This window comes from Coffea arabica, chromosome 8c (assembly GCF_036785885.1).
Source record: "Coffea arabica cultivar ET-39 chromosome 8c, Coffea Arabica ET-39 HiFi, whole genome shotgun sequence".
Lineage (NCBI taxonomy): Eukaryota > Viridiplantae > Streptophyta > Magnoliopsida > Gentianales > Rubiaceae > Coffea > Coffea arabica.
The window spans coordinates 1,118,044-1,144,027 of record NC_092325.1 but is presented as its reverse complement, the minus strand read 5'-3'; the positions used below and the strand labels follow the sequence as shown (position 1 = coordinate 1,144,027).

Here is a 25,984-nt window from a genome sequence, read left to right as displayed (position 1 = left end):
TAGATTCTATCATGATAAACTTATAAATTTACACTCTATCACACAAAATACCCAACAAATATTGGAGTTGGAGGGACAGAATTTAGTACTACTAGTAGGGAGTGTTTGGATATCAGATTTTTTCAATTTATTTGCATTATAAATATATTTTTTAATTTATTTTTTTATTTCATATATATCATATTAAAAAAATATTATAATAATTATTCTAAATAATATTTCAAATAATACACACTCTCCAAACAAATTCATAATATGATCAAACCAAAGTCATATTCAAATTGGCACATGGGAGCAGATATTCAGATTTAGTACTAGTTGTGGAGTATTATTCTATTGAGTTGTACATTTTGGTTAGGGCGGGAAGTGAAAAATGTGCACGTAACATCTCTCCGCTCTCGCTCTGTCAGTTTGTTTCTTTATCTCTCTAGGGCTTATTTGTTCAAAATTCAAAAAGTTTAGTATTTAAATTTCTTCAAAGATTTTCAGTTTTCAAACAATTTGATGCTCTAGCAAGACGAAGGAGACAGGGAAGATGACTTTGCGGAAAGGCTCCAAGGTTTGGGTGGAAGACAGAGACTCAGCTTGGGTCGCAGCTGAAGTGACCGATTTTATAGGTAAACAAGTCCAAGTTCTCACTCAGAATGGTAAAAAGGTAAGATTTTTGAAGGAATTTGTTCTTTTTTTTTTTTTTGCTGAATTTTGATTGAACATGTGGAGGAATTGCTCAAATTTTGATTAAGTTTGGGCTGTTTTGTTTGTTTTGGGTTGTGTTTATGTAGGTATTGGCGTTGCCGGAGAAGCTGCATCCTAGGGATGCGGAAGCGGACCACGGAGGAGTGGATGATATGACGAAGTTGACGTACTTGAATGAGCCTGGAGTGCTTGATAATCTTCAGAGGAGATATGGACTTAATGAAATTTACGTGAGTTTGGATTTTAATAATTAGTATTAGTTCTTCTCTAGAAATGTGTGAGTGAGTAAAAAATGGTTAATTTGTTATGAGCAAGCAGTAAACTTGAGGTTGAAGGCAGTGAAAGTTGTTTAAGAAACTGCAAAACGTATCTGCTGGAGAAATAATTGTGCTGGGTCAGATTTGGAATGAGTGGGTATATTTAGTGTGCGGAATTGTTCTGCTTCTGGCTTCTGTATGAAGGTGAAGATGGAGAAAATTAAAATATAAAAAAGAGAGACCTATGAGAACAACATGAGAATTATGTTGACAGATAATTGGAAAAAAAGCCGGACAATGCAGAAATCTAAAAATGTGCATTAAAGAAGCACGCGAGTTTCTGTGAAGATCCTAACTTTACTATCTGACAATGTTTCCGACAGAAATAAATGGACACGAGGAAAAAACTTAGTTAATTTACTAGCCAAATAAGCTGGTAATCCATCAGTTGTTAGGATTGTTGACTTGCCTTTTCAACAGATGGTGCTTTTTGTTTCAGTCAGCTCCATATTGTGCATTGGTGGCCAATGGGGAACTGTGAAATTTTGTTATACAGATTAATGTCCTTTTCAGTGAATCTGCTGCTTATTTCTGAAAAGGTCTTGAATGTTAGGGAAAATGAGTTGTCCACTATGACAAGGAGAAAACTATTGGTGCCATCATTTGACAATCAATATTCTTGTCATATTTGTACATAAGATAGATTACGTGCTTTCTTGGAGTTCAGTGCAGAGTAAGCTTGAGGGAGAAGATCATCAAGGGTTAAGTTTATTTTAGCTCATGCCAATGGTTCCATTACTTAAATTTGATCATCAATTTATCCACAAAGAATCTCAGTTTGACCAACCTATCGCCAAAAACAAGTTACTCAGGAAACAAACAACATTATGCAATAACAACCTTCACTAAAATGCTTCAAGTTAACTGTTGTACTTTGTTCAATTTATTCTTGAGTTTGAGTTTCAAATACATGGTTGTAGAGAAAATGGATAGGGTTGCACCCCAAGGGTGTAAAAGGTTCTTATTTGAGTGGCATTAAACGTCTATAGGCTGCACATGGAGTTCAAGAACATGAGGATTAGAAATCTTTGATACTATTATGCTTTCCTGAGAATGGTGGATAGCTAACTTCTGGAGTTGAGTTTTTCTTCTAGTCAATGCCTTTTTTCTTTCTTTGTTATAAAGGAATAAAAAAAATTAATTGCATCAACCTTTTTACTTCCTAATGTTAGAAAGAAGAGAATTGAACCTATATCTAAGTCCTATTGCTGTCCAATGTGGGTGAGAAGACATATATACTGGTTGCTTCAAAAGTAACGTTTAAGTGTCTAGTAGTATGTGCCAATATAAAGATGGGGATGAAGGGCAGTTTAACATGTACTTTCATGGTAAATTAGAGCTGAAAAGGTGGCTTTTGGACAAAAAAATAAAAATAAAAAGCTTAAAATCTTTAGATGGTTTATTGTCATCACAAGCTAAATTCTTCTTTCGTTCAAGATACTTTGCATTTGCTACTTTCATTAGATTCAGCATAGTAGCATCTGGTTAACTAACCGAGATCTTTAGGACCTGTGCTAGCTAAAACATGATAAGCCTGAGATTAATAGAAAGTAACTGTGAATGTGTAACATACACACACACACATATACCTGGATACTTCTCATTAGATTGGAAGGCTACAGCATTAGATTCCTTTCAAGGATCACCATGTTTTGTAATGTCTCCTTGTGCAGTTACCAACTGGTAACTGCCTAAATATTTTTTCCATTGTCAATTAACAGGAGATTGTCATTTTGTACTTTTTGAATTTGATATTCCTGAAATGCTTAACTGACATTCTTCCATGGCTTTTGAATTTTTGTGTTATTTGCCTACACTAGACCTACACTGGAAGCATTCTTATTGCTGTCAATCCATTCACAAAGCTTCCTCATCTGTATAACCTACACATGATGGAACAGTACAAAGGGGCTCCATTTGGCGAGCTGAGTCCGCATGTGTTTGCTGTGGCAGATGCATCTTATAGGTTTGTGAAGTTTGATCAAATATGTTGCAGTTTGTAACATTAGCTGTGCTTGCTGCCAAAATGATGTGGTTCATGTTTCTTTTAACCTTGTTGATCAGGGCAATGATGAGGGAGGGTAGAAGCCAGTCCATATTAGTTAGTGGTGAAAGTGGTGCTGGAAAAACTGAAACAACAAAACTAATTATGCAGTATCTTACTTATGTTGGTGGTCGTGCAGCTGGAGATGACAGAACTGTTGAACAGCAAGTTCTTGAGGTAAGTAAAGAAAATTAGTCAGTGTTAAGGGGATTTTGGCTTGAAAGAATATTCTATTTAATATCCCGTTTTGAAAGTTTTAGGAGGGAAGTGGATAGCCTTCAAATGAAACTGCCTTCAAATGAAACTACTTTTTGGCTGATATTTTCTCTTTGGTTCTTGTTGCAGTCAAACCCCTTGCTGGAGGCATTTGGTAATGCTCGGACTGTGAGAAATGATAATTCAAGGTTTGTCTGAGTCCTTTATCTTGCAAGTCTTGAATGGTTGAATGTACAGCATGGCTGAGACAATGTCTCTCAGTTGTAAAAACTGAATCGTCTTTGATTCTTCTTGTCTGATATTAGGATGTGCAGCATGGATTTTGCTATGCTGATTTTCTTTTAATTTAATAGTTGTGGATGTACTGAACATGTACATATCTGTTCAACGTGGAATTTGAATAGGAGCATCATCATTGGTTCTAGAGCAGTGTTTCATTTCCTGCTTTGCATCACATTGATGATTCAAAAGTACTAAAAACTGTCAACTAAACAAATGTTCTGGCGGCTCTGCGTATTGAAGTCCATATGAAGTATATTCTGTTTAGTGTTCCTTGCAATTTAAAACGAAGATTCTGCATATGCCGTATCACCGTACTAGCAGTACTAGCACGGTGCTAGTGCTGTGACATTTATCTTGGCCTATTTCTTTGCTGTAGGTTGTTTATCTTCATGTAATGGCAAGAATAGTGCCAGCATTTCAAGTATGATGCTGTTATGGTTGTTGAACTGTCCGCTCTTTCCTTTTTACCATTCTTGTCAGGGGAGTCATGCTCAATGTTTATTCTGCTTATTCGCTGCAGTCGCTTTGGGAAGTTTGTTGAGATCCAGTTTGATGCAAGTGGTAGAATATCTGGTGCTGCAATTAGAACGTACCTTCTGGAGCGATCACGTGTTGTTCAAATAACAGATCCTGAAAGAAATTACCACTGCTTCTACCAGTTGTGTGCTTCTGGATTGGTAGACTCTTTATCCATAGAACTTGCTATGCATGAAACATACTTGACTTACAATTTCTGTGTTAGTTTTCCGAAGAGCTCATCATTTGTCCTAAAGATTAATGCTTACTCTATCATGTCACTAGTAATATGATGCTGCAAGTGCAGGGGATGAGGATTCTCATTTTGTGATATAATTATCATTTTTGCCTTAGAGATAACCTGGCTAAGTTTGTCAAAGGAATTCGTTGGACAGTCTTGTAGATCATCATTGGTTAGGATACCAACAGAAGATTTCTTTTCTTGGTAGATGCCTTAGTGAAAACTTGAACTTCATCCCAATGAATACCTTTAGCTCGCTACTAACTAGTGTGTCTTAGTCTGTGTAAGCTTCCTAGTGTGTCTATGAACTTTGCTTATTTTTGGGTTCATTTTCTAACTAACTTTTAGTAATTGTCCAAATGATGAATTTTTTTTTTTATTAATTGTTAGATTGCTGCTGGAGCGGGTTTGGTAGCAGACACGTGGGATCTCACCTAATATGGCTATAATTGGTTATGACTTATGTGTGTTCATTCCAACTCTCCAATAACTAAGGACAGATTTATTACTAAGGACAGATTTATTATTTCACAAATGTGTAGGGGCTCTTTGATATATGTGCTAGATATGAAATATAATTTTTTACTTACAAACTAGCAAGTGGCTGCAAAACGTTGCATTCAAGGAAATAGGTATGCTGGAACGGTGTGCTATGTGCTAGTTGTGCTTGTCTTAATCTCTAGTTGTGCCTTGATCAAGAATCTTAACCTACTAAAGTTAATCCGGAATTAAGCTCTAGAAAATAAGCATATTGATTCTGTGTTCATTTGGCTTGTCAAAGTAGAATGAAATTTTATGCATTAACCAGCATATTTGTCCTAGACAGGGTTGAGGTATTCTTTATATTTCGGCTTCTTCTGTCATTTGGGAACCCACAAACATTTTCCTGCCATAAGAAAGGAATATTTATATAGCTCCTACTTGAATAAGGCATTTCCTACTTGGCCAACATTTATGGTCCTTTCAAATATCAAGAAAGGTTTATGTTCTACAATATTGAGTAGAGCAAGATGATGTTTCACAAGAAAATTAAGTAAAAGAAATCTAGCATTTACATTCTCGTGTTTGTTTTACGAGAAAAGACTTTGAAGGATCACAGGTAGCTGATTGTTCGTTATGAAAGTCATAGGAGTGCAATCTAACTTTCCATCATAAACCTGCAAATTTTGCATATGAAAATGTTACCTGCAGGAAATGCTGGCATATACATGATAGGAAATAAGTCTCTCCTGCACTTTTTTTTTTCGCCCTCATGTTTTTCATCGACTCTCATTGATGGCTGTAAGAACCTTATGTGGGTGCAGGTTATTATTGAACCTCAACTCCTGTTTGGGTCTAAGACATTATTGATTCCAAATTTTACGTTCTTAGCCATGTCCCTCTACAAATTAGGTGTTATCACAATGGACTTAGATCTTATATGATGGTCTGATTTGAAATGCATAATAATTGTTTCTTGCTTTAAGACCGTGATTCTACAACCTCCTTATCCTTGTCCTATCCAACATGTGTAATGTAGAACTGCTCATTGTTGGGAATGCAATGAAACCTCCTGGAGGATTTGTGACAATTAAAGGACAAATGTTTTCAATTTGGTTTCTCTTGTTTCTGTTACCTCACTTGTGAGTCTGACCTTCAGGCATTCGTGATTCTTGATCCAAGTATAAGCACATTTTTGTGTTATACATTTATAGAATGGCGTACTAAAGGAATTTTGGATCCAGATGTTAAGAATTCTCATTGTTTTTATCCTTGTTTTATGTTTCTTGAGCCATTATGGTTGTACAAAGTTGTATAAAAGGAGTCTTATTAGGCCATTTTTACAATGTTTTGTTTGCAGGATGCAGAGAAGTACAAACTTGGCCATCCAAGTACCTTCCACTACCTGAATCAAAGCAAGATTTATGAATTGGATGGCGTGAGCAATGCTGAGGAATACGTCAAAACAAGAAGGGCAATGGACATTGTTGGCATTAGCTCTGAGGAACAGGTATTCCAAAAATAGTTAAGTTGATATGAGGAATCTTAGGTCCATTTTAGTGTGGTTTTAAAGAATATTCTGATTATGTGTTTTAAGTGGTTCATTCCTTCATCAGGAAGCAATATTTCGGACATTGGCTGCCATACTGCATCTTGGAAATGTAGATTTTTCTCCTGGTAAAGAGCATGATTCATCAACTATAAAGGATCAAAAGTCTGACTTCCATTTGCAGATGGCCTCAAACCTTCTTATGTAAGGATTGCGACTCGATGATTTAGTCTCCTTGTTCCAAAATACCTCTTCCTTTGCCTTTGCTGATTGGTTTTTCCAATCAATGCTTCCTTCTCTCGGATTGATTTGGAAACTGTTTGCTACTGGACAATTCCTAATATCTGTGGGTTGTGTTGTTTCTTTTGCTTATTATTTCATATGCTTTTGAGTTAGATAAGCAAACATCACATTTTTTATTTTTGAGCAATTTTATTAAATACTCAGGTTAGTTGGTTGGAATAGAATTTGGATTCTCTACTGTCTTCAACTTCTTCAGTAGCTTGCATCTTCAGCTTTTGGACTTTCATTTCCTTGAGTAAATAGGTCTTCCCCTTTTCTCGTAGCTGTGAGTTCATCATTGAAACTTAGTTTTTCGAAAGGTACCTTTAATTTCGTCTCTTGTTGCTCTGGTTTGCCTTAATTCGTTCAAACTACATAAAAAGTTTTGGTGTTATAGCCTGAAGGCCTAGACCATACAATTTTTATTCTTTTTAAAATCTAGCAACATGTTTGCTGAATCAAGTGAAATCCTTATTCTGCCTTGTCTCTCTCTCAATTCGTTTTTAGGTTACAAGTGAAGGGTGGAACTTACTGGTTCAAACAACTAAACAAATAAGTTCAAACAGCTAAGCAACAAATATGCAATCTGTGTAGTCTTTCTCTATTGATCTTCTCTGAGCCTGAATTGCAAATGTGCTTGGAATGAGGACATTGACTGTGAACCATTATCTTAAGTGGGCATGTTCTTGCATCAACATGGAAAATGAGTCGCTTAACCTCTTTATCTGAATGAATTTCCATTTTCATTTCTTAGTGTTATTTATTTGTTTGCCTCATGTATTCGTATAATGTTACTGTTTAATCATTTCTGAGTTTTGAATCTAGATCTGTTAGTTTTTTGTTGTCATCTCATGTGCACAAACAATTTTAGTTCGTGGTGCTGTTCAACAATGAATTTTCTGATAATCTTGATGACTGTTCTGTGATGTGAATCTTGATGACTGTTTTGTTAGGTGTGATGTGAATCTTTTGCTGGCTACCCTCTGCACGCGCTCAATACAAACTCTTGAAGGAGTCATCATTAAAGCTCTTGACTGCAATGCAGCCACAGCTGGTCGGGATGCTTTGGCAAAAACTATCTATGCTCGGCTATTTGATTGGTGCTGGCATTTTCTGGCGTTTTATGTAAATAGTGGTTTTGTTATATTGAACTAAATTGTTTGGCATTGAGACTGCACTCCTTGTGTCTTTTCAGGCTTGTTGAAAAGATCAATCGATCCGTTGGACAAGATCATGATTCAAGGATAAAAATAGGAGTTTTGGACATATACGGATTTGAATGCTTCAAACATAACAGGTCCATTGTCATGGCTTCTCATTCATATTTTTATTCCATTGTGCCAGGGAAACAAATCAGAAAGTCAAATAGAGAAATTTGCAGAATTGGTTTTTTCTTGGACAAGAAAGCCTGCTTATATTTCATCGGATAAATAGTTAGGTTCAGGATGCCATGTAGCTATAATTTACTTAAAGTATTTGTTAGCTTTATTGTCTTCAAATATCCACGTTATCATGAATCTGAAGTGGCTGCTCCGTTTATCATTGCCCTTTAGGATTCTCATGTGAACTGACTTTTGCAAACTAGCATTTACTCATAAAAAATTAATTCAGTTAGGTTCAGGATGCCATGTAGCTATAATTGACTTAAAGATTCTGTTAGCTTTACTGTCCATAAAATACCCATGTCACCATGAATCTGAAGTAGCTGATCCATTTGCTGACTGCCCCCTAGGATTCTCAAATAAACTGACTTTTGCAAACTACCTGTTTCTCAGTAAAAAATTATTTTTGGACGTATTTAGCTGTCAATTGCTCCATGTGTTGATGTCTACATTACTTAGTCCAAGTCCTTCTGGAGTTGCACTATTGAGGCAGTGTGTTTGTCCTGATCAATTTATCCTCTTCTCTTTGTTATTTTTTGGGGAAGTTTGAGACTCTTTCCATGGACAAGGTAGTGCTAGGCTTTATTGTGAAAAGCTCACTCTTTTTCATGTCTTAAAGGAGCTTGACAACTGACATTGATTTGCATATGTTGTGACTAATGAATCGTTGGAAACTCTATTCAACAGTTTTGAGCAATTCTGCATTAATTTTGCAAATGAAAAGCTTCAACAACATTTCAATGAGGTGCGGCATGAAGTTTTTATGACATTGTGTTGTTTTTTATATTTTGGATTGCCTTTTCATTTTGGAATGAAGTTTTCTTCTCACTTTGTTGCACTTCTCCAGCATGTGTTCAAGATGGAGCAGGAGGAATATCATAAAGAAGAAATAAATTGGAGTTACATTGAATTTATAGACAACCAAGATGTCCTGGATCTGATTGAGAAGGTTTTTTCTTAGCTCCCCCTAATTGCATGATTAAGCTCCGAGTATTATTGAGCAGATAGCATGTGCTGGAATGAGATAATTGGATCAGTCCAGCAATTCTTTAGAAATGTAGTTGGAAATCTGAATCTAATTTTTCTTGTTTCTTTAAACATATTTCACACTTGCATCTGTCTCAATGTCCTAGTTGATCCATGCAACATTTACAAGGAGTTTTGTCCTTGGGGCGCCTTTCCTTTTGATAATTCTTACCTATATACAGTTTTTCAGTATAAATGCATTTAGTGCAAGATTTAAAATTACATCTAGTTTGCCTTGACGTTTTGCTATCAAATGCATTTTACTTGCTGTTTTCCTTTGTTTTCATGCCTTTTTTAACCTGCCCTTTGCAGAAGCCCATTGGGATAATTGCACTTCTGGATGAAGCTTGGTATTAATATATCTTATATGTCAATTGGTGCGTATTACTCTTTCGGGAATCATTTGCTGCTGCTTGTCCTCATCCTGATTTCCTACCCTTGCAGCATGTTCCCTAAATCAACTCATGGAACATTTTCGAACAAATTATTCCGGAATTTCCCGACCCATCCACGGTTGGAGAAGGCCAAGTTTTCTGAAACAGATTTCACCATTTCCCACTATGCTGGCAAGGCATGTTGATGTCTTAGAGACTGCTTGAAAGTGAATTGAGTTTTATTATTGTGAAACTGGGAATTCTTTTAATGTTTGTTCTATCTGCAGGTCTCATATCAGACAGAAACATTCTTAGATAAAAATCGTGATTATGTGGTAGTTGAGCACTGCAATCTCTTATCTTCTTCAAAATGTCCCTTCATCGCTGGTCTCTTTCCTTCATCTGCAGAAGAGTTTTCTAGATCTTCATATAAATTTTCTTCAGTGGCCTCTCGGTTTAAGGTATGAATTTTCTACTGTTCCAAATACTCGAAAACCTTGTCTTTACCAACGTAAGTATGGTAAGGGTTATGTGGATTTTGGAACATGAAGACTTGAAGGGAGTATGGTTATGGTGGACGAGTAAGCACATCTAAGGACTAAGATGTATTGATTTCTTTAGATTTTCAGAGACAATCATTTTGATTATGGGCCTTCAACCATGTAAATGGATTTTGAGAAGGCGCTGAATGAAAAGTAGCAGAGAGAAGTATCTAATGCACTTTACTTTCGAAATGGTCTGTTGGGACTGGTTATGTTGAGGGAGCAGTTGTCATCTATATCCTTCCTTGGTCACCTAAAATAAAATTAGATTGGGTAGGTGGGGCATCATTCAAGGAAGGTGCATTGATGCTTTATTAATGTCATAGATCTTATGGGTGGGTCCATTTACATGCTGCAGTTGATTACTGTTCTCATTTAGGCTGGTTTATTGAGTGAGCTTCTGTAGTTTTTTTGGTTAAGCGCTGTTAATTTTCTAGTGAATGTATCATTTTCTTTCTTTGTTGGTTATTCTTTTGGATCTATCATCTTGTCTGAAGTGATTGCTGACAGAAGTGTTAAGCATAAGCACAAATATTTATGTTCTTTTTTGCATGTAGCAACAACTTCAATCTCTTATGGAGATCCTTAGTTCTACGGAGCCTCACTATATCCGCTGCGTCAAGCCAAACTCTTTAAATCGGCCCCAGAAGTTTGAGAATCAAAGCATCTTACACCAGTTACGCTGTGGGGTCAGTATTATCTGTATTTTTTAGTTGCTTATAAGTTTGTCTATTTGAAGTTTCAAATTAAGTATCATTCCATTCTCTTGATTTTGTATATTTGTTTTTGCTGTTCAAATTAAGTATCATTATCTCTTGATTTTGAAGTTGATTAGGTTCTGCCATGTTTGGCTGTTGAATCATGATTCTTGTTTTTTCATCCCATATTACTATTGTTTATTTTATGTTGTGTTGTTGCATCACAATTTTGATTGTTCCATTCCTCATACTAATGTTTATTTTCATTCATGTCACACACATGCACTTTGCCAGCATCTAGTATTTTGCTTTCATGTTGCTTTCTTTGTTGAGGAGGTATCATTAATTATCAAATTATTTTCACTGCACTGCTGCTTTGTCTGGATGCAATAACTTTGTCAACTCTCACTGTATCAAATTTGAGCCTCATGTGCTCTTGTTATTATACAGTCAATTGGTCTGGAGATTATGCTCCTGCCCAATTCACTGAACATGATCAATTCAGTTGGATGTTTCAAGTATCTAAAGAGTGGGCTTTTAGGATAATTGCAACCTTGATGCTGAGAAAATAAAGATACATTCTTGTTGGTTGCTGTAAAGGGAATTGTTAGAGAAAAGCATCAACCATTTGACAATAATACAAAACCAGAAGTTAAATCAGTACTTGTTCTTTTGATATAAAATTTCTGATCCACCAAGTTTCTAGTCAATTTTGGTTGGTAGGTGCTAGATCCTACATGTCAATAGTTGTTCATTTACTGCAAAGTGTTTAGGGGTTGAAGAAAAGACAATTATTTTCTTCTGTAGAAAGAGTTTATATAAGTAAAACTGTGTGCTATTTTGAGGTCTCATATATTTGATATCCTGATATTGTGCAGGGTGTATTAGAAGCTGTTCGCATAAGTTTGGCAGGTTACCCCTCTCGGAAGACCTATAATGAGTTTGTTGATCGATTTGGTATTATAGCCTTGGACATGATGGATGGACGGTGAGTTAGTAAACGTTTGTTGAACTTTCTGAATGCATTTGGTGTAGGCCAAATCTGGAGCTTTCACCTAATGTTCTCCTCATATGTCCATTTTCCGTTAAATGCATTGCTTCTCAGTTGAACTTTGTCTGTTGTTGCTTTTTAAACCTACCCAAATGTTTTCATTGGTTTCAGTGTGGTTCTCTGTGGGTTTGCACTTTTTACCTCTTCTAATACTCCCTTTCCTTGGTCACTCTTCTGAATTCTCCTTTGTCTGTGGGTTTATCTGTCGGTTTATGAAACTTAATGTGATTCCCTGTCTTAAAGTTAATTTCACTAATGAACAATCACGATCCAATGACTGAAGAGCCTATTTTCTTTTCGTGGGTTTCGGTTCTTTGCCTTTCATTCATTTTGGGCGGTTAGGTTTTCTCTTGTTGGCTTACAATGTCTTCTGTACTTGGACAGTGAAATATCTACTTTGAATGGATCATTTTCCTTCGTTAATCTGATACATTTGCTGGCTTGATTTTGACTTTTGTTAAACTGTATGGCATAGAGGAGATAGTACATTGACTCGTACTTTGGCTTCTTGATCCTATGGTCTATAGGGAGATTTCAGTGGATTTCACCAATATCCTTTGGTATCTGCTTACAGGTATGATGAGAAAACTATGACTGAGAAAATACTACAAAGACTAAATCTCAGGAACTTTCAGGTTGGCTTTGACTTGTTTGAAGTTATACCTAGTGGTTTCCTACTCAATTGAATAGAAATATATATCGTTGGGTTTCTCTTTCTCAGTTGGGAAAGACCAAAGTTTTCCTCCGAGCTGGTCAAATTGGTGTCTTAGACTCGCGTCGTGCAGAGGTTTTAGATTCTGCTGCAAAGTGTATTCAGGGTAGATTGCGGACGTTTTTTGCACGCCGGGATTTTCTCTTGCACCAGTCAGCTGCAATTTCATTACAAGCATGCTGTAGAGGTCATTGTCTCCTCAACTATATCCATGAAAAGCTGCAGCTGCTCCTGTAAAAGGGACTTGCGCTATATCAACTATATCACTAGCTTTTATTTGTGTTATCCTCTTCGCATCTTCCTTGATCTTCCTGGCAACAACACGAACTCCATTTAGATGCTTAAATAAATTTATCAGCTGTTTAATTTCTCTTTACAAAATTATTAATGAGACATAACTAACAAAACATGATTGAATTTCTGTTATGGCCTAGTAAATGCAGGACTAATCGTGGTAACTAATCCCACATAATTTAATCTGCAAAGTTGACTAACCTTTGTAAACAAATAATAATGAAGGAAACGATTAAGTTTTTTTTTTCCCATTTAATAAAGAAAATGGTGTAAAGATATTAGCAGACTGTTGTGCTTAAGCGCTGATCTCCTGCATCATCTTAAATACAATGTTTGTCTTTTTCCACTAGGTTACTCTTTTAGGAGTTTATTTCATATAGGAGAAAAATAAAAAAAAATTAAATTATTTAAAGGATTGGAAATCTGCTCACGTGCTTTACCAAGTAGCATCTTTGTGTTGTATACTGAATCTTATTCATGACTTTCAATCCATTATTTATGGTTTATTGAAAATTTTTAATGGTTTGACAACAAAGTCTTTATTGAAAATTTTTTATGGTTTTATGAGAGAATCTTTTATGTGTTGCTTTTATGTTTATCCCAAGAAGCAGCACTTGAGTACGGTGCTTATATTTTGCAGGTCATCTTGCTCGAAAACTGTATACTTCAATAAGAGAGGAAACAGCTGCTATTGTCATACAGAAATATGCCCGGAGATGGTTGTTCAGGCATGCCTATGTTCAGCTTTACATGTCAATTGTATTCGTACAGTCTAGCATCCGTGGTTTCTCTGCACGGCAAAAGTTTTTGTACAGGAAGGAGCACAGAGCTGCTTCTATAATTCAGGTAGAGAATTGTACCTTGCCATATTTCTTTTTGTAGTTTTCTTTGAAACATTTGGAATATGGATGTGTAAGTTGAAGTACTTGGCAGCTTTGTTTCGTTCATGTTGTGATGTTAGTAACACATTCACGAGCTACATTTCTTGGAAGTGGACTGAATTCAATACAATCTACTTCTTGCCTCAGTGAAAGTGTATAGTAGTGATTCATTTAAAGAACAAGAAATCATGCTCTCTTTCACAAATTAAATGTATGTTTGGTTGGGCACAAGTATTGTGAGATGGTTGAAATTCTTAGTAGTATGAAGAGATTTAAATAATTTGTGCAGCCTAATGTTGGACAGTTGCATTTTTTGGTGCGTAAAGTATGTATTGGGAAAGAGTATGTTGTCCCATTTTGGTGGAAAGTGGACAGACGAGGAACCATAGAAGCAAGATATTCTTGGATGATGGGAGATTATGATACTTTTAAGCCCACTATGAGCATGCATCATAGAGTTGTTGAGATTGTCATGGATGCTGAAGAAGTTCTTTATTTTTCTCCTTTGGTGTATGAAAGTCTTTCTTGGATTTTTTTCCTGCTGAACTTGCTAGTTATGCTGTAACCTCTCAAATTATTGACTGCTGGGTGAGTAAATCCCTGTTAAATTCTTTACAATGTGAAAACACATAGAAGCATCAGATGTGTGCCATAATAGTGCACAATCAATACTTAACTGAACCAATGAGGGTTGCCTCAACTGGTGACATCACAATGCCTTTGCTGAGAGAAGCTTTAGGTCAAATCCAGCTGCTAGTGGACCCTGGTCTGTAGGCAATCTGGAAGAACCACCATAAGCCCCTGTGGGGCTGATGGCATGCCTTGGCCTTGGGATGGGGTAACCTCAGCTAGTGAATTTTTGGTACCAGGAGGAGGAGGAGGAGAAGGAGAAACGAATACCTCACATGTTCTAAAGCCCTAAAATTCCCTTTTACTTTGGTCTCCTTGTGTTTGTATCCTGATCCTGCGTGCGTTGTCTTATTAGTTGGCATTACAATTGCAAGTACATTCTGAACTGTTGTCTTGTTATCTCACAGGCTTTTTGGAGGATGTGTAAGATTCGCTCTGCTTACTGTCATCGGCAATCTAATATTATTGCTATACAATGTCTTTGGAGGCAAAAGATGGCTAAAAGAGAATTTAGAAGGCTTAAACAGGTGACCAATGCATTATTGATGCTTATAGCACGCTTGTCTGTTTTGAGACCTTTGTTGTGCATTAATGCCTGTTCCACACACCTTATTTTTTGTTTATTTATTGGACTTGGCAAGACACATTGTGAATGTCATTCAGGATAAAGGATGGTTAGCATTCAAGTAATTCTCATTGTTGAATTGCTTTTGCTGTTTACGTTATTTATCAGATTAGAAACATGTATCTTGTGGTGTGCTAGTAATTTTCTTGTTCTGTTGAGCTAACCACTGTGGGAGTTCCTTTGTGGGTCCTCTTTTCTTTCCTTACTATATTTGATGCAATTTTCCAGTTTGGTGAAAATAGGATATGAACATAAGTAATCTCTCCAGCCACTGGTTTAAAGCCAAACTGGTTATATATTGTCTGGACTCACTTATTTCAGACAACATCGGATTTTGAGTTTCTAGTGCGGATTTTGAGTGTTCCTTGACTTCATTCATTGTGTTGAATATTAGTTCAAACTAAGATTAGATTTGTGTTGGACAGATTTTGTTGGTATATTGACTCGTTTTGCACACTAAGGCTGTGTTTGATAACCCAATTCAGTACTTAAACTTAATTGATTCAGATTTTAACATATGTAGACCGTTTGATAACAAAAAATTGAACATCTGAATTAATTAAGTGACATTGAGTTTGTTTGGATAAGAGTTTATTTAGATGATTTATTTGAGATATTTACTGTAGCACTTTTTGTGATGTGATGTGTGTGAGATAAAAAGGTGATTGGGATTTGTGAGGCAAATTTTTTTTTTTCCAAATTCTCTCTATCCAAACAAACTCATTGAATTTTTTAGACAACTTGCTCCCAAAATTAAGTGATAAGCTATTCACTTATCACTGAATGTGATATGCACTTAATTGTATTAGATTCAATACTTAACAATTCAATAACTTAATGAATTCAGACTTCAGATTTTAGATTTCAGACTTCAGTTTTTATCAAATGCACCCTAAGACTAATAGTGGTCTTAATAAGAAGAAAGCAAATAGTAAGAAAATGCCTAAAAGTGTGTATATTTGATAACCTATGCTTTGTGCATGGTGAATGCGATTATCTGCATGAAGGGGGCTAAATTTGTTTGCTTCCAGATACTAAGGTACTAAATTATTCTTTGTGATATGCATCCAAGCATTGGGAACTGATTTCACAGAATACAAGTGATATTATTTCACAATTTTTGTTGGAAGTGTCATATCCTGTGTTAAGACAAAACCAGGAAAAAAAATAGGAGTGTATTTCTCAGGGTTATTGAATCTTTATCTTTTCTTGGGGAACTACATTTGAGAAGTGATTTCGGGAAAATTTCCTTTATATGCAATTTGAACTGATATTATTGACTAGTTCATGAAAGCTAGATTCTATGCTCACCAGTACCTGGTTCTTCAATGTCACTGAAAAGTGTAGCATCCTTGTTGAGAGAGGGGGATGCAGAAAATTGGTCTAGATGTAAATGAGAGTCTTGTCCTCTAGCTTGGAAATGATGACTTGGAAAAGCATTTTTCATAAATATCCTAGGTGAAAATTGAGGGCTGCATGCATTGTAGTGTTTTTGTGTTGCTTAAACCATATGAAATGCCACAAACACTATGCATCCTTGCTATAGGATGGTATGTTAATGGTTGCGATTAAAGTGATGACAAATATTTGCTATTTGAATTTATATTTTTATAAATGTGCTAATTGCAGACAATCAATTTTTTGAGAATATTGATAAGGATTACAAAAATAGATTTGATGTAAATTGTTTTGGGTAATGAAGTGTCTCAGACGTCTTGGCATCTCTAGTAGTTTGCATCTGCCGGACCTTTTAGCATCTATTGTTTTGCCTGTATTGGTTTGTTGTAATAAATTTTGCTTGTTATTTCGTTGAGAATCATCCTTTTGTTGATTTATCCTATTTTTCTGTGTGCAGGAGGCTAATGAAGCTGGTGCCTTGCGTGTAGCAAAGACCAAACTTGAGAAGCAGTTAGAAGATCTTACTTGGCGATTGCACTTGGAAAAAAAATTACGGGTACTAATTTTTAATTTGTATATTATGTTGTATGTGTTGGAGTTCTTGGATTTGTAAGAATACCTTTCAAAGTGTTGAATAAAGTTTCTTGGCTTTTGTGTTGCTACAGAAATCTAGATTTGTTTTTGGTAATAAAGAAATTCAATTTGATGCTTTATCGACTCTGGCTAACCTTGTTCCTAGGAGACACCTGGAGTAGGAGGCTACCTGTGGGAAGGTTACATCTACAAAGCAAAATGTGTGTTATTTTGTGAGGGTTTTGAAACATTTTGCCTGGCATTTTAAAGTTGAATAAATATAGGGTATCAAGATATTTTACTCCTTCACCCCCCTTCCCCGTGAACAAAAAGAAGAAGCTGATGTAAGTTTGAAGTTTGTCTTATTGCTATAACAATGTCTAGTGCTTGAGATCACTGACTTTGTAGGTTGATTGCTCTTGCTTGATTACGCTCTCTATGTGCATGTAATGGTAAGTCATTTAGACCAATAAGCTAAATTGCAACTGTGGCGCATGTTTTGTAGAATAGGACCCTGTGAAATTCAATTTTTGATCAGCAGATTTACTCACTTAGATGATTGGTTCTGTTTTTGCGACAGTATAGCAGATTTACATGATGCTTGCTTTGTTTTAGCTCATTAGAAGTGTATTCAGCTGGTTGTGACAAAAGTAGTACACATTCTAACTTTCTAATGACAAAAATGGGGTTGATAATTTGCAGGTTATATTATATAGATTCTTCAAGAGATACTTTATTCTTTATATATATGTAAACAAAATCTGCAAATTTCAGGTGTCTAATGAAGAGTCTAAGTTGGGGGAGATATCAAAACTTCACAAGACTGTCGAATCGTTAAGCCTTCAATTAGATGCTGCAAAACTTGCTACAGTCAATGAGTTCAACAAGAGTGCAGTGCTTCAAAGGCAATTAGAACTATCAATGAAGGAGAAATCTGCTTTGGAAAGAGAAGTTGTGGCTCTCTCTGAATTAAGGAATGAAAATGAGATTTTGAAGGTACTTTTCTGATTTTCTTCTTCTTGTATTGCATTAGGTATGACCAATCTACCAGGTGGTGTCGCTACATCTTTAGGTATAGATTTTGGCATTTTGACTACTCTTAAAAGTCAGGAAATGCTCAATAGTATTTCTTCTTCTTCGTTTTCTGTCTTTCTATTTGTCCTTCTAAATTACAGTATGCATGAAGATTGTCATGCATCTAATTTTCTGATTTCTGCCAGTTGGTATGACAAATTTTTGATTTGTTTGTAACATCATTACATATTTTGAACCTTGATGCATGTGTATTTCTGGTTCTTGCTGCAGAATTCTCTGCTTTCCTTGGAGGAGAAGAACTCTGCACTAGAGCAGGAGCTTGTCAAGGCTAAACAAGATACCAGTGCTACTATTCAAAAGCTGGAAAAAGTTGAGCTCACCTGTTCAGAACTTCAACAAAATCTAAGAAGGTGCTCTTTCATATTGTATAATTTTCTGATTCTGTTATGACCCTCATTGTAACTGTAAAGAATAAGAGATAGGAACAGTCCAACACTTAAGCTCTTGCTTCCAGATGGTCTTGGAAGTATCATAAAAGGTTGCCTCTAAATGTCAATATGGGGCTTTATTATTATTATTATTTTTTCATTTAGGTTAGGGGGATCTATTAGGAACATGTCTGCTTGATGAATTGGCAATTTTATGAATATTGGATACCTTTTTAATGGGGTAACTGGGAGTTTTGTTTGCATAACAGGGCTAATTCTAGCCACCAAAAAGTTATTCTTGGTAATATTCTTGAATTATGTGATGGATTAGTTTTCTTTTCCCGTTGTTATTCATAGCAAGCTTTTGAAAGTGCGCATTTATACAGTAAACTACTACAAAAATCTAGGGAGCTGCTTCTTACATGTATTTTGTTCGCTATCGTTTAACTTCAAGTTAAACTCAATTGTTGTCTCAGGGTGTTTCTTTTTTTTTTTTTAGCGTTTTAGAAATTGCTTCTTCTATTTTTTATCATCTTTGTTTTTTTGATTAGTTTGGAAGAAAAGCTCTCAAATTTGGAAGATGAGAACCATGTACTTCGACAAAAAGCAATAAGTGCAACTCCAAAGAGCATCCGTCCTGGTTATGTCAAGCCTTTTCTGGATGTAAGAACCATTTGTGTCATGGTTCATATATGTTTATATTATGCTTCACACTGTTTTGTTCTTGTTTGGTTTTCACATTGCCAAAATGCATTCTTTGAACAATGGAATGGCTTAACCTCAGCTGTATGTGCCTGCTGAATAACTGATTTTTCTTTGGTAATACTGTTCATCATTAGCTTGATTTCTTCTCCACAGAAATTTTCAGGAGCACTTGCTCTTTCCTCTGCAGATCGGAAGCCTTCATTTGTAAGATTGGATCTCTGGCACTGTCTGATAAATCGTGCATTCCAGTTTGTTTTCCTATGTACTTACACTAAATTTTTTTGACTTAGGAGTCTCCTACTCCGTCAAAAATTATAGCTCCTCTATCACAAGGGTTTTCTGATTCTCGCTACACGAAATTGACCACTGAAAGGCACCAGGTTTTCTTCTTTCCTTGCACTAATTTGTGAATTTTATGAATACAACTTACTGTTGCTTTAAAAAAAAAAAAACCAAATGTACCTTGATCCATGAAGCAAGTGCCTTTTCTTGCTTTTCTCATTACTTCTAAAGATAAAGGTCTTCTGCAGGAGAACTATGATATACTTTCAAGGTGTATAAAAGAGAATTTGGGTTTTAAAGATGGCAAGCCGGTTGCTGCTTGTGTCATCTATAGATGCCTCCTCCATTGGCATGCCTTTGAATCTGAGAGGACTTCGATTTTTGATTTTATCATTGAGGGAATCAATGAGGTTCTAAAGGTGATTTTCGCTTTTGAACCCGGTACTGTTCCTCTCATGCCTTTGACTATAATGCCAAACAATTTGCAAAGTCAACAAATAGGCAGATAATATTAAATGGTTCCTCTTGATGCTTGCAATTTGTTACTGATCAAGCCAAAACGAAAATGCAGCTTTGAAGCAATTGCTTTTGCTGTTGCTTGAAGAGAAAATGGGTTTTCCGCTGTAGTACAGGACAGGTTTAAACCAGTTTGCTATGGATAAGTTATATGCTTTTGTTACTGTTTTAGGTTGGGAATGAGGATACAACCTTGCCTTACTGGTTGTCAAATGCATCCGCTCTTCTGTGCCTTCTTCAAAAGAATTTGCGGTCCAATGGATACTTAAATGCAAATTCTCACCGTTCCCCTGGTTCCAGTGGGCTTAATGGCACTGTTACACATGTAAGTTATCCAATGAGATTGATCAGTCATTTACTGTTTACTTTTGACTAATATGTACTCATTTTGGTGAACTACAATGTCCCATTCGCTGAGTGGGTGTGCTGCAGCTCATAAGTTATAACTGGTATTAAGCAATATTTGGTGGTTGATAGTAGCATAACGTACTTTACTTTTTGTGCAAGTGAATCTTTCCTGCTTTAGTTGTTTGTTCCTCTGGGTGTGTTAATGGGGAACCGTATTCACTTAATGTCTTTGAAAAATGCACCTAATTACTTGTTATTATCCGAGTCTGCATGTTTGCCTGTTGTTATTCTTTCATTGTATCTTTCCATTTATCTTGGATTTGTAGTGCAAGTAAATGTGGCATGACTCGTATGTTTCATATACTTCATAGTTCAACTTCTATGGTAGGATTGGCTGTGTTACACTTAGCTGTGTTCTGTGAACTACTTACAGCGGTGAAACCTTTGTGCTTTTCTATGATTTTATTATGCTTCATAGTCCAACTTCTATGGTAGGATTGGTTGTGTTGCACTTGGCTGTATTCTGTGAACTGCTTACGGCGGTGAAACCTTTGTGTTTTCTATGATTTTATGCTTGAGTGGTACTTATGGTTAATTTTGAATGTCACCTTTTCAGGTTTCAAAATCACCATTCAAATATATTGGATTGGAGGATGGTTTATCTTTTGTGGAAGCAAAATATCCTTCACTTTTATTCAAACAACAGTTAACTGCCTGTGTGGAGAAGATTTTTGGGTTGATACGTGACAATCTGAAGAAAGAAATATCCCCTCTTCTGGGTCTATGCATTCAGGTGGGTTCCTCCCTCCCCTCGCTGACACGCATACACAACCCATGCCCAAGATTTAGAACAAAAAAAAAAAGAGATTTTTGTTGATATGGTTTACTTAAACTGTAAAAGTGCTTGGTTGCATTCCATTTCCTATGTTTTTAAACTTCTTTTAATGTTTGAGCTGATTTGGTTGCGGTTATGGCTGTGAAATGATTTTGTTGGTTTAGGTTACTGAATCTTCTTTAAAACGCATCTTCAGTATCTTTACCAAATTTCAGTATAAATTTTGTGCCTTTTTTAATTTTTTCTTTCATCCGGCTATCACACGAAGAAAATAAAACTTTATGTATTTTCAAGTAAGACAATTTCTGAAGCTGAAGTGATGCTTGCATGAGTTAGAACGAGGTGAGAACTGGAAAATTTTCCTTTTTGCATGGTTGACTTTCACCACTATGATTTTGGCTTCCTTTCATTATCCTTATAATATAGTATAAATGGTAGAATTTGCTTTCTATATCTTTAGATGTTGTTGACTTGGATTGTTTGGAATTTAGCTTGGCCTTTTTGCTTGTGTGTACTAATTGCCTAAAGACTTCCATCATTTAGCTCTGTACTAGAAGAGTGTTCACATTGTTCTAAAGATAGCACAGATGTTCTCGTTTAAGCAAAGAACTTTTTGCTTGTTAAGATTTCATAGTTTTGAATTAAAAGTTCTTGCTTCAACTGTGCATATTTTATTCCTAGTGTTTAGTTATAGTTTTGGGAATTTTACCAGATGTATTAATTGGATATGTACTAATTGCTTGGTAAAATTTTTTTGCAATTCCAAAGGCTCCTAAAAATCAAAGAGTACATGGAGGTAAACTATCACGATCACCCGGAGGAGTTCCTCAACAGTCTCCAAGTAGTCAGTGGGATAGCATCATCAAATTTTTGGATTCCCTTATGAGCCGTCTTCGAGAAAATCACGTATGTTAGACTTCCTCTAATATTTTTGGTTAGTAGTTGAACTTGAGTTTCTTTTATTGGTTTGCCTTTACTATTACTTCTTGTTCTTGTTCTCTTTTTTTTTTTGGGGCTGTCTGAACCTAAATGCCTCATTATTCTCATTCCATTAAATGCCTCATTATTCTCATTCCATTTAAAGGAATCCCAATGGTCTCTGTTTAGATTCTAGGCTTTGGGGCTTAATATCAGATACCTCATTAACCTTGTGAAGTGGCACTTAGCAAGTGCTTTGTGCTGTTTGAATCCAAATTCCTTATTGCTCTTGTTACCATGTAATGGAACTTCTGGATGTTCCAAAAGGAATAAAGGACAAGCAATATATTTGCAGCTGGATGAAAGCACCAGTTGAGGAGGCGAAGTAAAACTTGAACCATTCCTTCTATGTGGTGAAGTTTCTTTTTGTGCAACGAAACTATCTGAAACCTGAATTTGACGGGTTTCAAGAGCTGAATGACTTGCCATGGGTTAAAGAAGCAGCTGAAATGTTGAACGTTCTTTTGAATGCCTAAATACATTTCAACTGCTTTAGACTGACCTGTACAGACAGCACAAGTAGGCAAACCAAAATTTTCATATGCAATAGTTGTCTCCTTTATATCTTACCCTTGAATGATGACCGCCTGGTCTCATTGGATAATCTTAAAAAATTCTTTTTTGGCACCTATGCAAATACGCTTTGTCAGTTTTTAACAAATCTAATTTTTTCAGATTTCTTGTGCATGTATGCATTAACATGTGGTAGTCATCTCTATTTTTTGTGATGCCATCAGGTTGTATTTTGTACAGTTGTAATCTTTGTTTTGAGTTGTGATCTGTCTTTTGGTTTATGATCCGTGCCTTACTTTCTGTTTATAATGATTGTATCTCCTATAGATTAGCAACTATGGAAAAAGCGCAACATCCTTCTTTGTCTCGATTAAGTGTTAAATTGTTTTTGGGTGAAAGAATCTTAAGAGTCGTTTCGTAAGTGGGTTTCAATGCCAGGAATGGGGTTTTAAGTTAAAAGATACCCATACATTGTGTTTGTTTGAGGCCAACCAGAATTAATCAACGGAATAAAAACCAATTCTATGGGTTTCGTGATTAACCAGCTTGTAGTTGGGTATTGATTTGATTACCCACTTACTCTTATGTTTTAATTATAAAGAACTGAAAAAGAAAAAACAAAGCTGAATACTCGACGTCGTCTTCATCTTGTCAACCCCAACCCTCACTGTCTCACCTACTCTGCTTCCTTCTTCGACCTTAATTTCTCACCTTCTCGTCCTCTTCCTCCTTCATCACTCATTCTCTCACCTTTCCCTCTGCTTACTCCTTTAATTCTCATCTCATCAGTTTTGTAAAGCATTTTGTTCTATAGCCTATCTGCAAAGCATCCAATCTCTTAAGAATCATTGGCAATGGGGCTTGCACTATTTGTCCTACTATTTTTCGTTGACCAGAATGAAAAATCTATCTGCTCTTGAAATAGATGATGCGAGGAGCACTCTGATGTATTTAATTGGAATTTCATGTTGCATATTTGGTACATCTACATGGGTTTGTTGAATATTAGAGTTTCCTGAAGCGAAAGTTTGTTGTGTTTTTGACCACATCCAAAGAAAGATGTTCACAGCCTAAAGAGAAGTTTTATGATTTATTTTATGGTGTTTATATGCCAATGAGGAGGGTGGTTTGACGATGTCTGGCATGAGGCGGCAGCAGTGGGTAATGGGCAGATTTCTATTCTCAGAAGGTGATGCTAGAGGAGTGGGAACGAAAATAAAAAAGAAAAAATGGGAAAAGTAAAACATTTTTAAATGAAGAAATAAACTATAAAATCTATTCCTGAATCTAAAAAACCAAAAACTCTATGAGTCTTTATAACAACCCATTCCTATAAACTAGTTAATAGTGATTGGTGATTGTTGAATTTTAACCAAACAGGTTGTTAAAGTGAAGTGGTCTGACTGTGGAATGAATGCCAGAATTTAAGTGAATACAGTTCCTATTTCCATGTTTGTTCACTGCATGCATTTGGTGATGTAAATTGGTAGGCACAAGTGTGTTTTTGCTAGTGATCGTTCAGGTGCAAAACTTATGTTTTATTTTCCTGCAGGTACCTTCATTTTTCATCCGCAAGCTCATTACTCAAGTTTTCTCTTTCATCAATATATCACTTTTTAACAGGTATGTATATAATGATTCATAGCCTTCTAGTTGTCCAAGTGTTCCAATCACTTAGATTGCCTAATTTTAATTTGCAGCTTATTGCTTCGACGAGAGTGTTGCACTTTTTCAAATGGAGAATATGTTAAATCTGGTCTGGCCGAACTGGAGAAATGGATAGTGACTGCAAAAGAGGAGGTTCTAAAATTGTTTTGTTGATTATTGACATTGTGTGCAGAATTTGTCTCTCATACTCATCCAGGCCTGAATCATTATTACCAAATCTAGTTTGCAGGAACCTCTTGGCATGAACTAAATTACATTAGACAGGCTGTTGGCTTTCTGGTATGAAACCTACTGCTTCTGAAATATGAATTATACTCTGTTTTATTCTACTCAACCTTTTACTCGATTATTTATTTATTGTAGGTGATTCATCAGAAGAGAAAAAAGTCATTAGATGAGATAATGCAGGATCTTTGTCCGGTAATATCTTCTATAGTGTCTTAATAGACATGTACTCCTTTTAGTCCAATATCTCCTTTCTTGACTCTTACCTTGTTCTTTCAGGCATTGACGATCAGGCAAATCTATCGCATAAGTACAATGTACTGGGATGACAAGTATGGGACTCAAAGTGTGTCAAATGAGGTAAGTTTCTTGTTTTCAAACTCCTTAGTCTAATTAAGTACTCCTCTGAGTTTTTGGAGAAATTTAATTTGCAGGTTGTTGCTCAGATGAGAGAGACCCTAAATAAAGATTCTCAAAATTTGACATCAAATTCATTCTTGTTGGATGATGATCTAAGGTAAAGATTCTCAAAATTTGACATCAAATTCATTCTTGTTGGATGATGATCTAAGGTAATCACCTGTCGATTCTGTGGTAGTTCAGGATTGTGTTCTGGTAGAGAATGTTAATACAGGATTGCGTTTGCAACTTTCTATCTTGGTCATCGTTTTGAAATTCTATATTTCCTACTGTAGTAGTTGCAATATATGGAGTCTATTCTGTTCATCCATTTGGTAGTTTCTGCATTGCATGTATTAGATATTCATGCTGTACATATAAATAAATATATAATTTTCCTTAACTTTTGTATGTGTGCTCTTAGCTGATGTCACTGAGTTGCTTTTCGTTAAAGCTTCCGTGTTACCTTTTGTCTGCATTAGTTGGTTCGCGGCCTTAGATGAAACTTACCAATATTTACCAAATAGCAAATGCTATGCTTCTGAGTCATGTGCATCGCAAGCTGTATGTTACTAACCTTGGATGCTGTATATGTACTGCCATTCACACAAAAATTATCACTGAATCAGTTAAAGAGTTTTCTTCACCTTAACATATCGAAAATCTTTTGCAGCATTCCGTTCTCAACGGAGGATATTTATATGGCACTTCCGCCAGTAGATCCATCAGATGTGGAGCTCCCCAAGTTTTTGTCAGAATATCCTTCTGCACAGTTCCTGGTCAAGAACATAAACGTAAATACCTTACCTTGATGCTATCAGCTGAAAGAATTGAGCTCAGTTCAGGAGATACTGGACCAGCTTTGCATCCTGAGCATATTTCTTTTCTTGATCATCATTGGGCTCAGGGTTAATACAATGTAGTGTTGTTTTCCAAGGCCAGTCTGTAGTTTCTCGATGCTGCTATAATTATCGGCAGGAAAAGAGAAATTTCTTTTTCTTAGTCTACGGGGATTCATTAGGGTGAAATCCCCAGAATCTAGATAGGTCACACTTTTATTTAGGAAGTGGATGATTTGTATATGGGATAGATAACATCTGCTTGAATCACAATATTTATCTTCTCAAAAGATTAGCCTTTTGAGCTCTGTACAGTGTACATCATCTTGTAATATTTGGTAATACAATCGTTTCATCTCTCAGCCTCTCTAGCTACATGAATGAGTATTGCCACTTGTGCACCC

General features: G+C 35.9%; 1 protein-coding gene across 12 annotated transcripts; it reads left to right on the top strand.

Annotated features, from left to right (window-relative positions):
* The first annotated feature begins 268 nt into the window (after positions 1 to 268).
* Positions 269 to 25,942, top strand: LOC113706892 (myosin-15). 12 transcript variants are annotated; one of them, XM_072063469.1, is made up of 39 exons: positions 269 to 381; positions 490 to 655; positions 783 to 926; positions 2,834 to 2,979; positions 3,078 to 3,234; positions 3,403 to 3,461; positions 4,076 to 4,232; positions 6,153 to 6,302; positions 6,409 to 6,545; positions 7,577 to 7,723; positions 7,819 to 7,920; positions 8,693 to 8,750; positions 8,853 to 8,954; positions 9,344 to 9,381; positions 9,476 to 9,602; positions 9,693 to 9,866; positions 10,505 to 10,636; positions 11,524 to 11,633; positions 12,271 to 12,331; positions 12,418 to 12,595; positions 13,343 to 13,548; positions 14,621 to 14,740; positions 16,694 to 16,792; positions 17,584 to 17,805; positions 18,115 to 18,254; positions 18,824 to 18,935; positions 19,131 to 19,181; positions 19,268 to 19,357; positions 19,508 to 19,678; positions 19,948 to 20,100; positions 20,740 to 20,916; positions 21,727 to 21,864; positions 24,002 to 24,072; positions 24,150 to 24,249; positions 24,340 to 24,396; positions 24,481 to 24,537; positions 24,622 to 24,702; positions 24,777 to 24,859; positions 25,415 to 25,942. In XM_072063469.1, the coding sequence occupies exons 2-39, from the start codon at positions 536 to 538 to the stop codon at positions 25,551 to 25,553; spliced, it is 4,566 nt and encodes a 1,521-aa protein (XP_071919570.1). In that variant the 5' UTR covers positions 269 to 381; positions 490 to 535; the 3' UTR covers positions 25,554 to 25,942. The 12 variants fall into 12 exon arrangements, 11 of the variants coding, with proteins under 11 accessions (XP_071919570.1, XP_071919569.1, XP_071919571.1 ...); XM_072063468.1 differs by having other exon boundaries at positions 269 to 405; XM_072063470.1 differs by having other exon boundaries at positions 273 to 405; positions 514 to 655.
* The last annotated feature ends 42 nt before the right edge of the window (positions 25,943 to 25,984 follow it).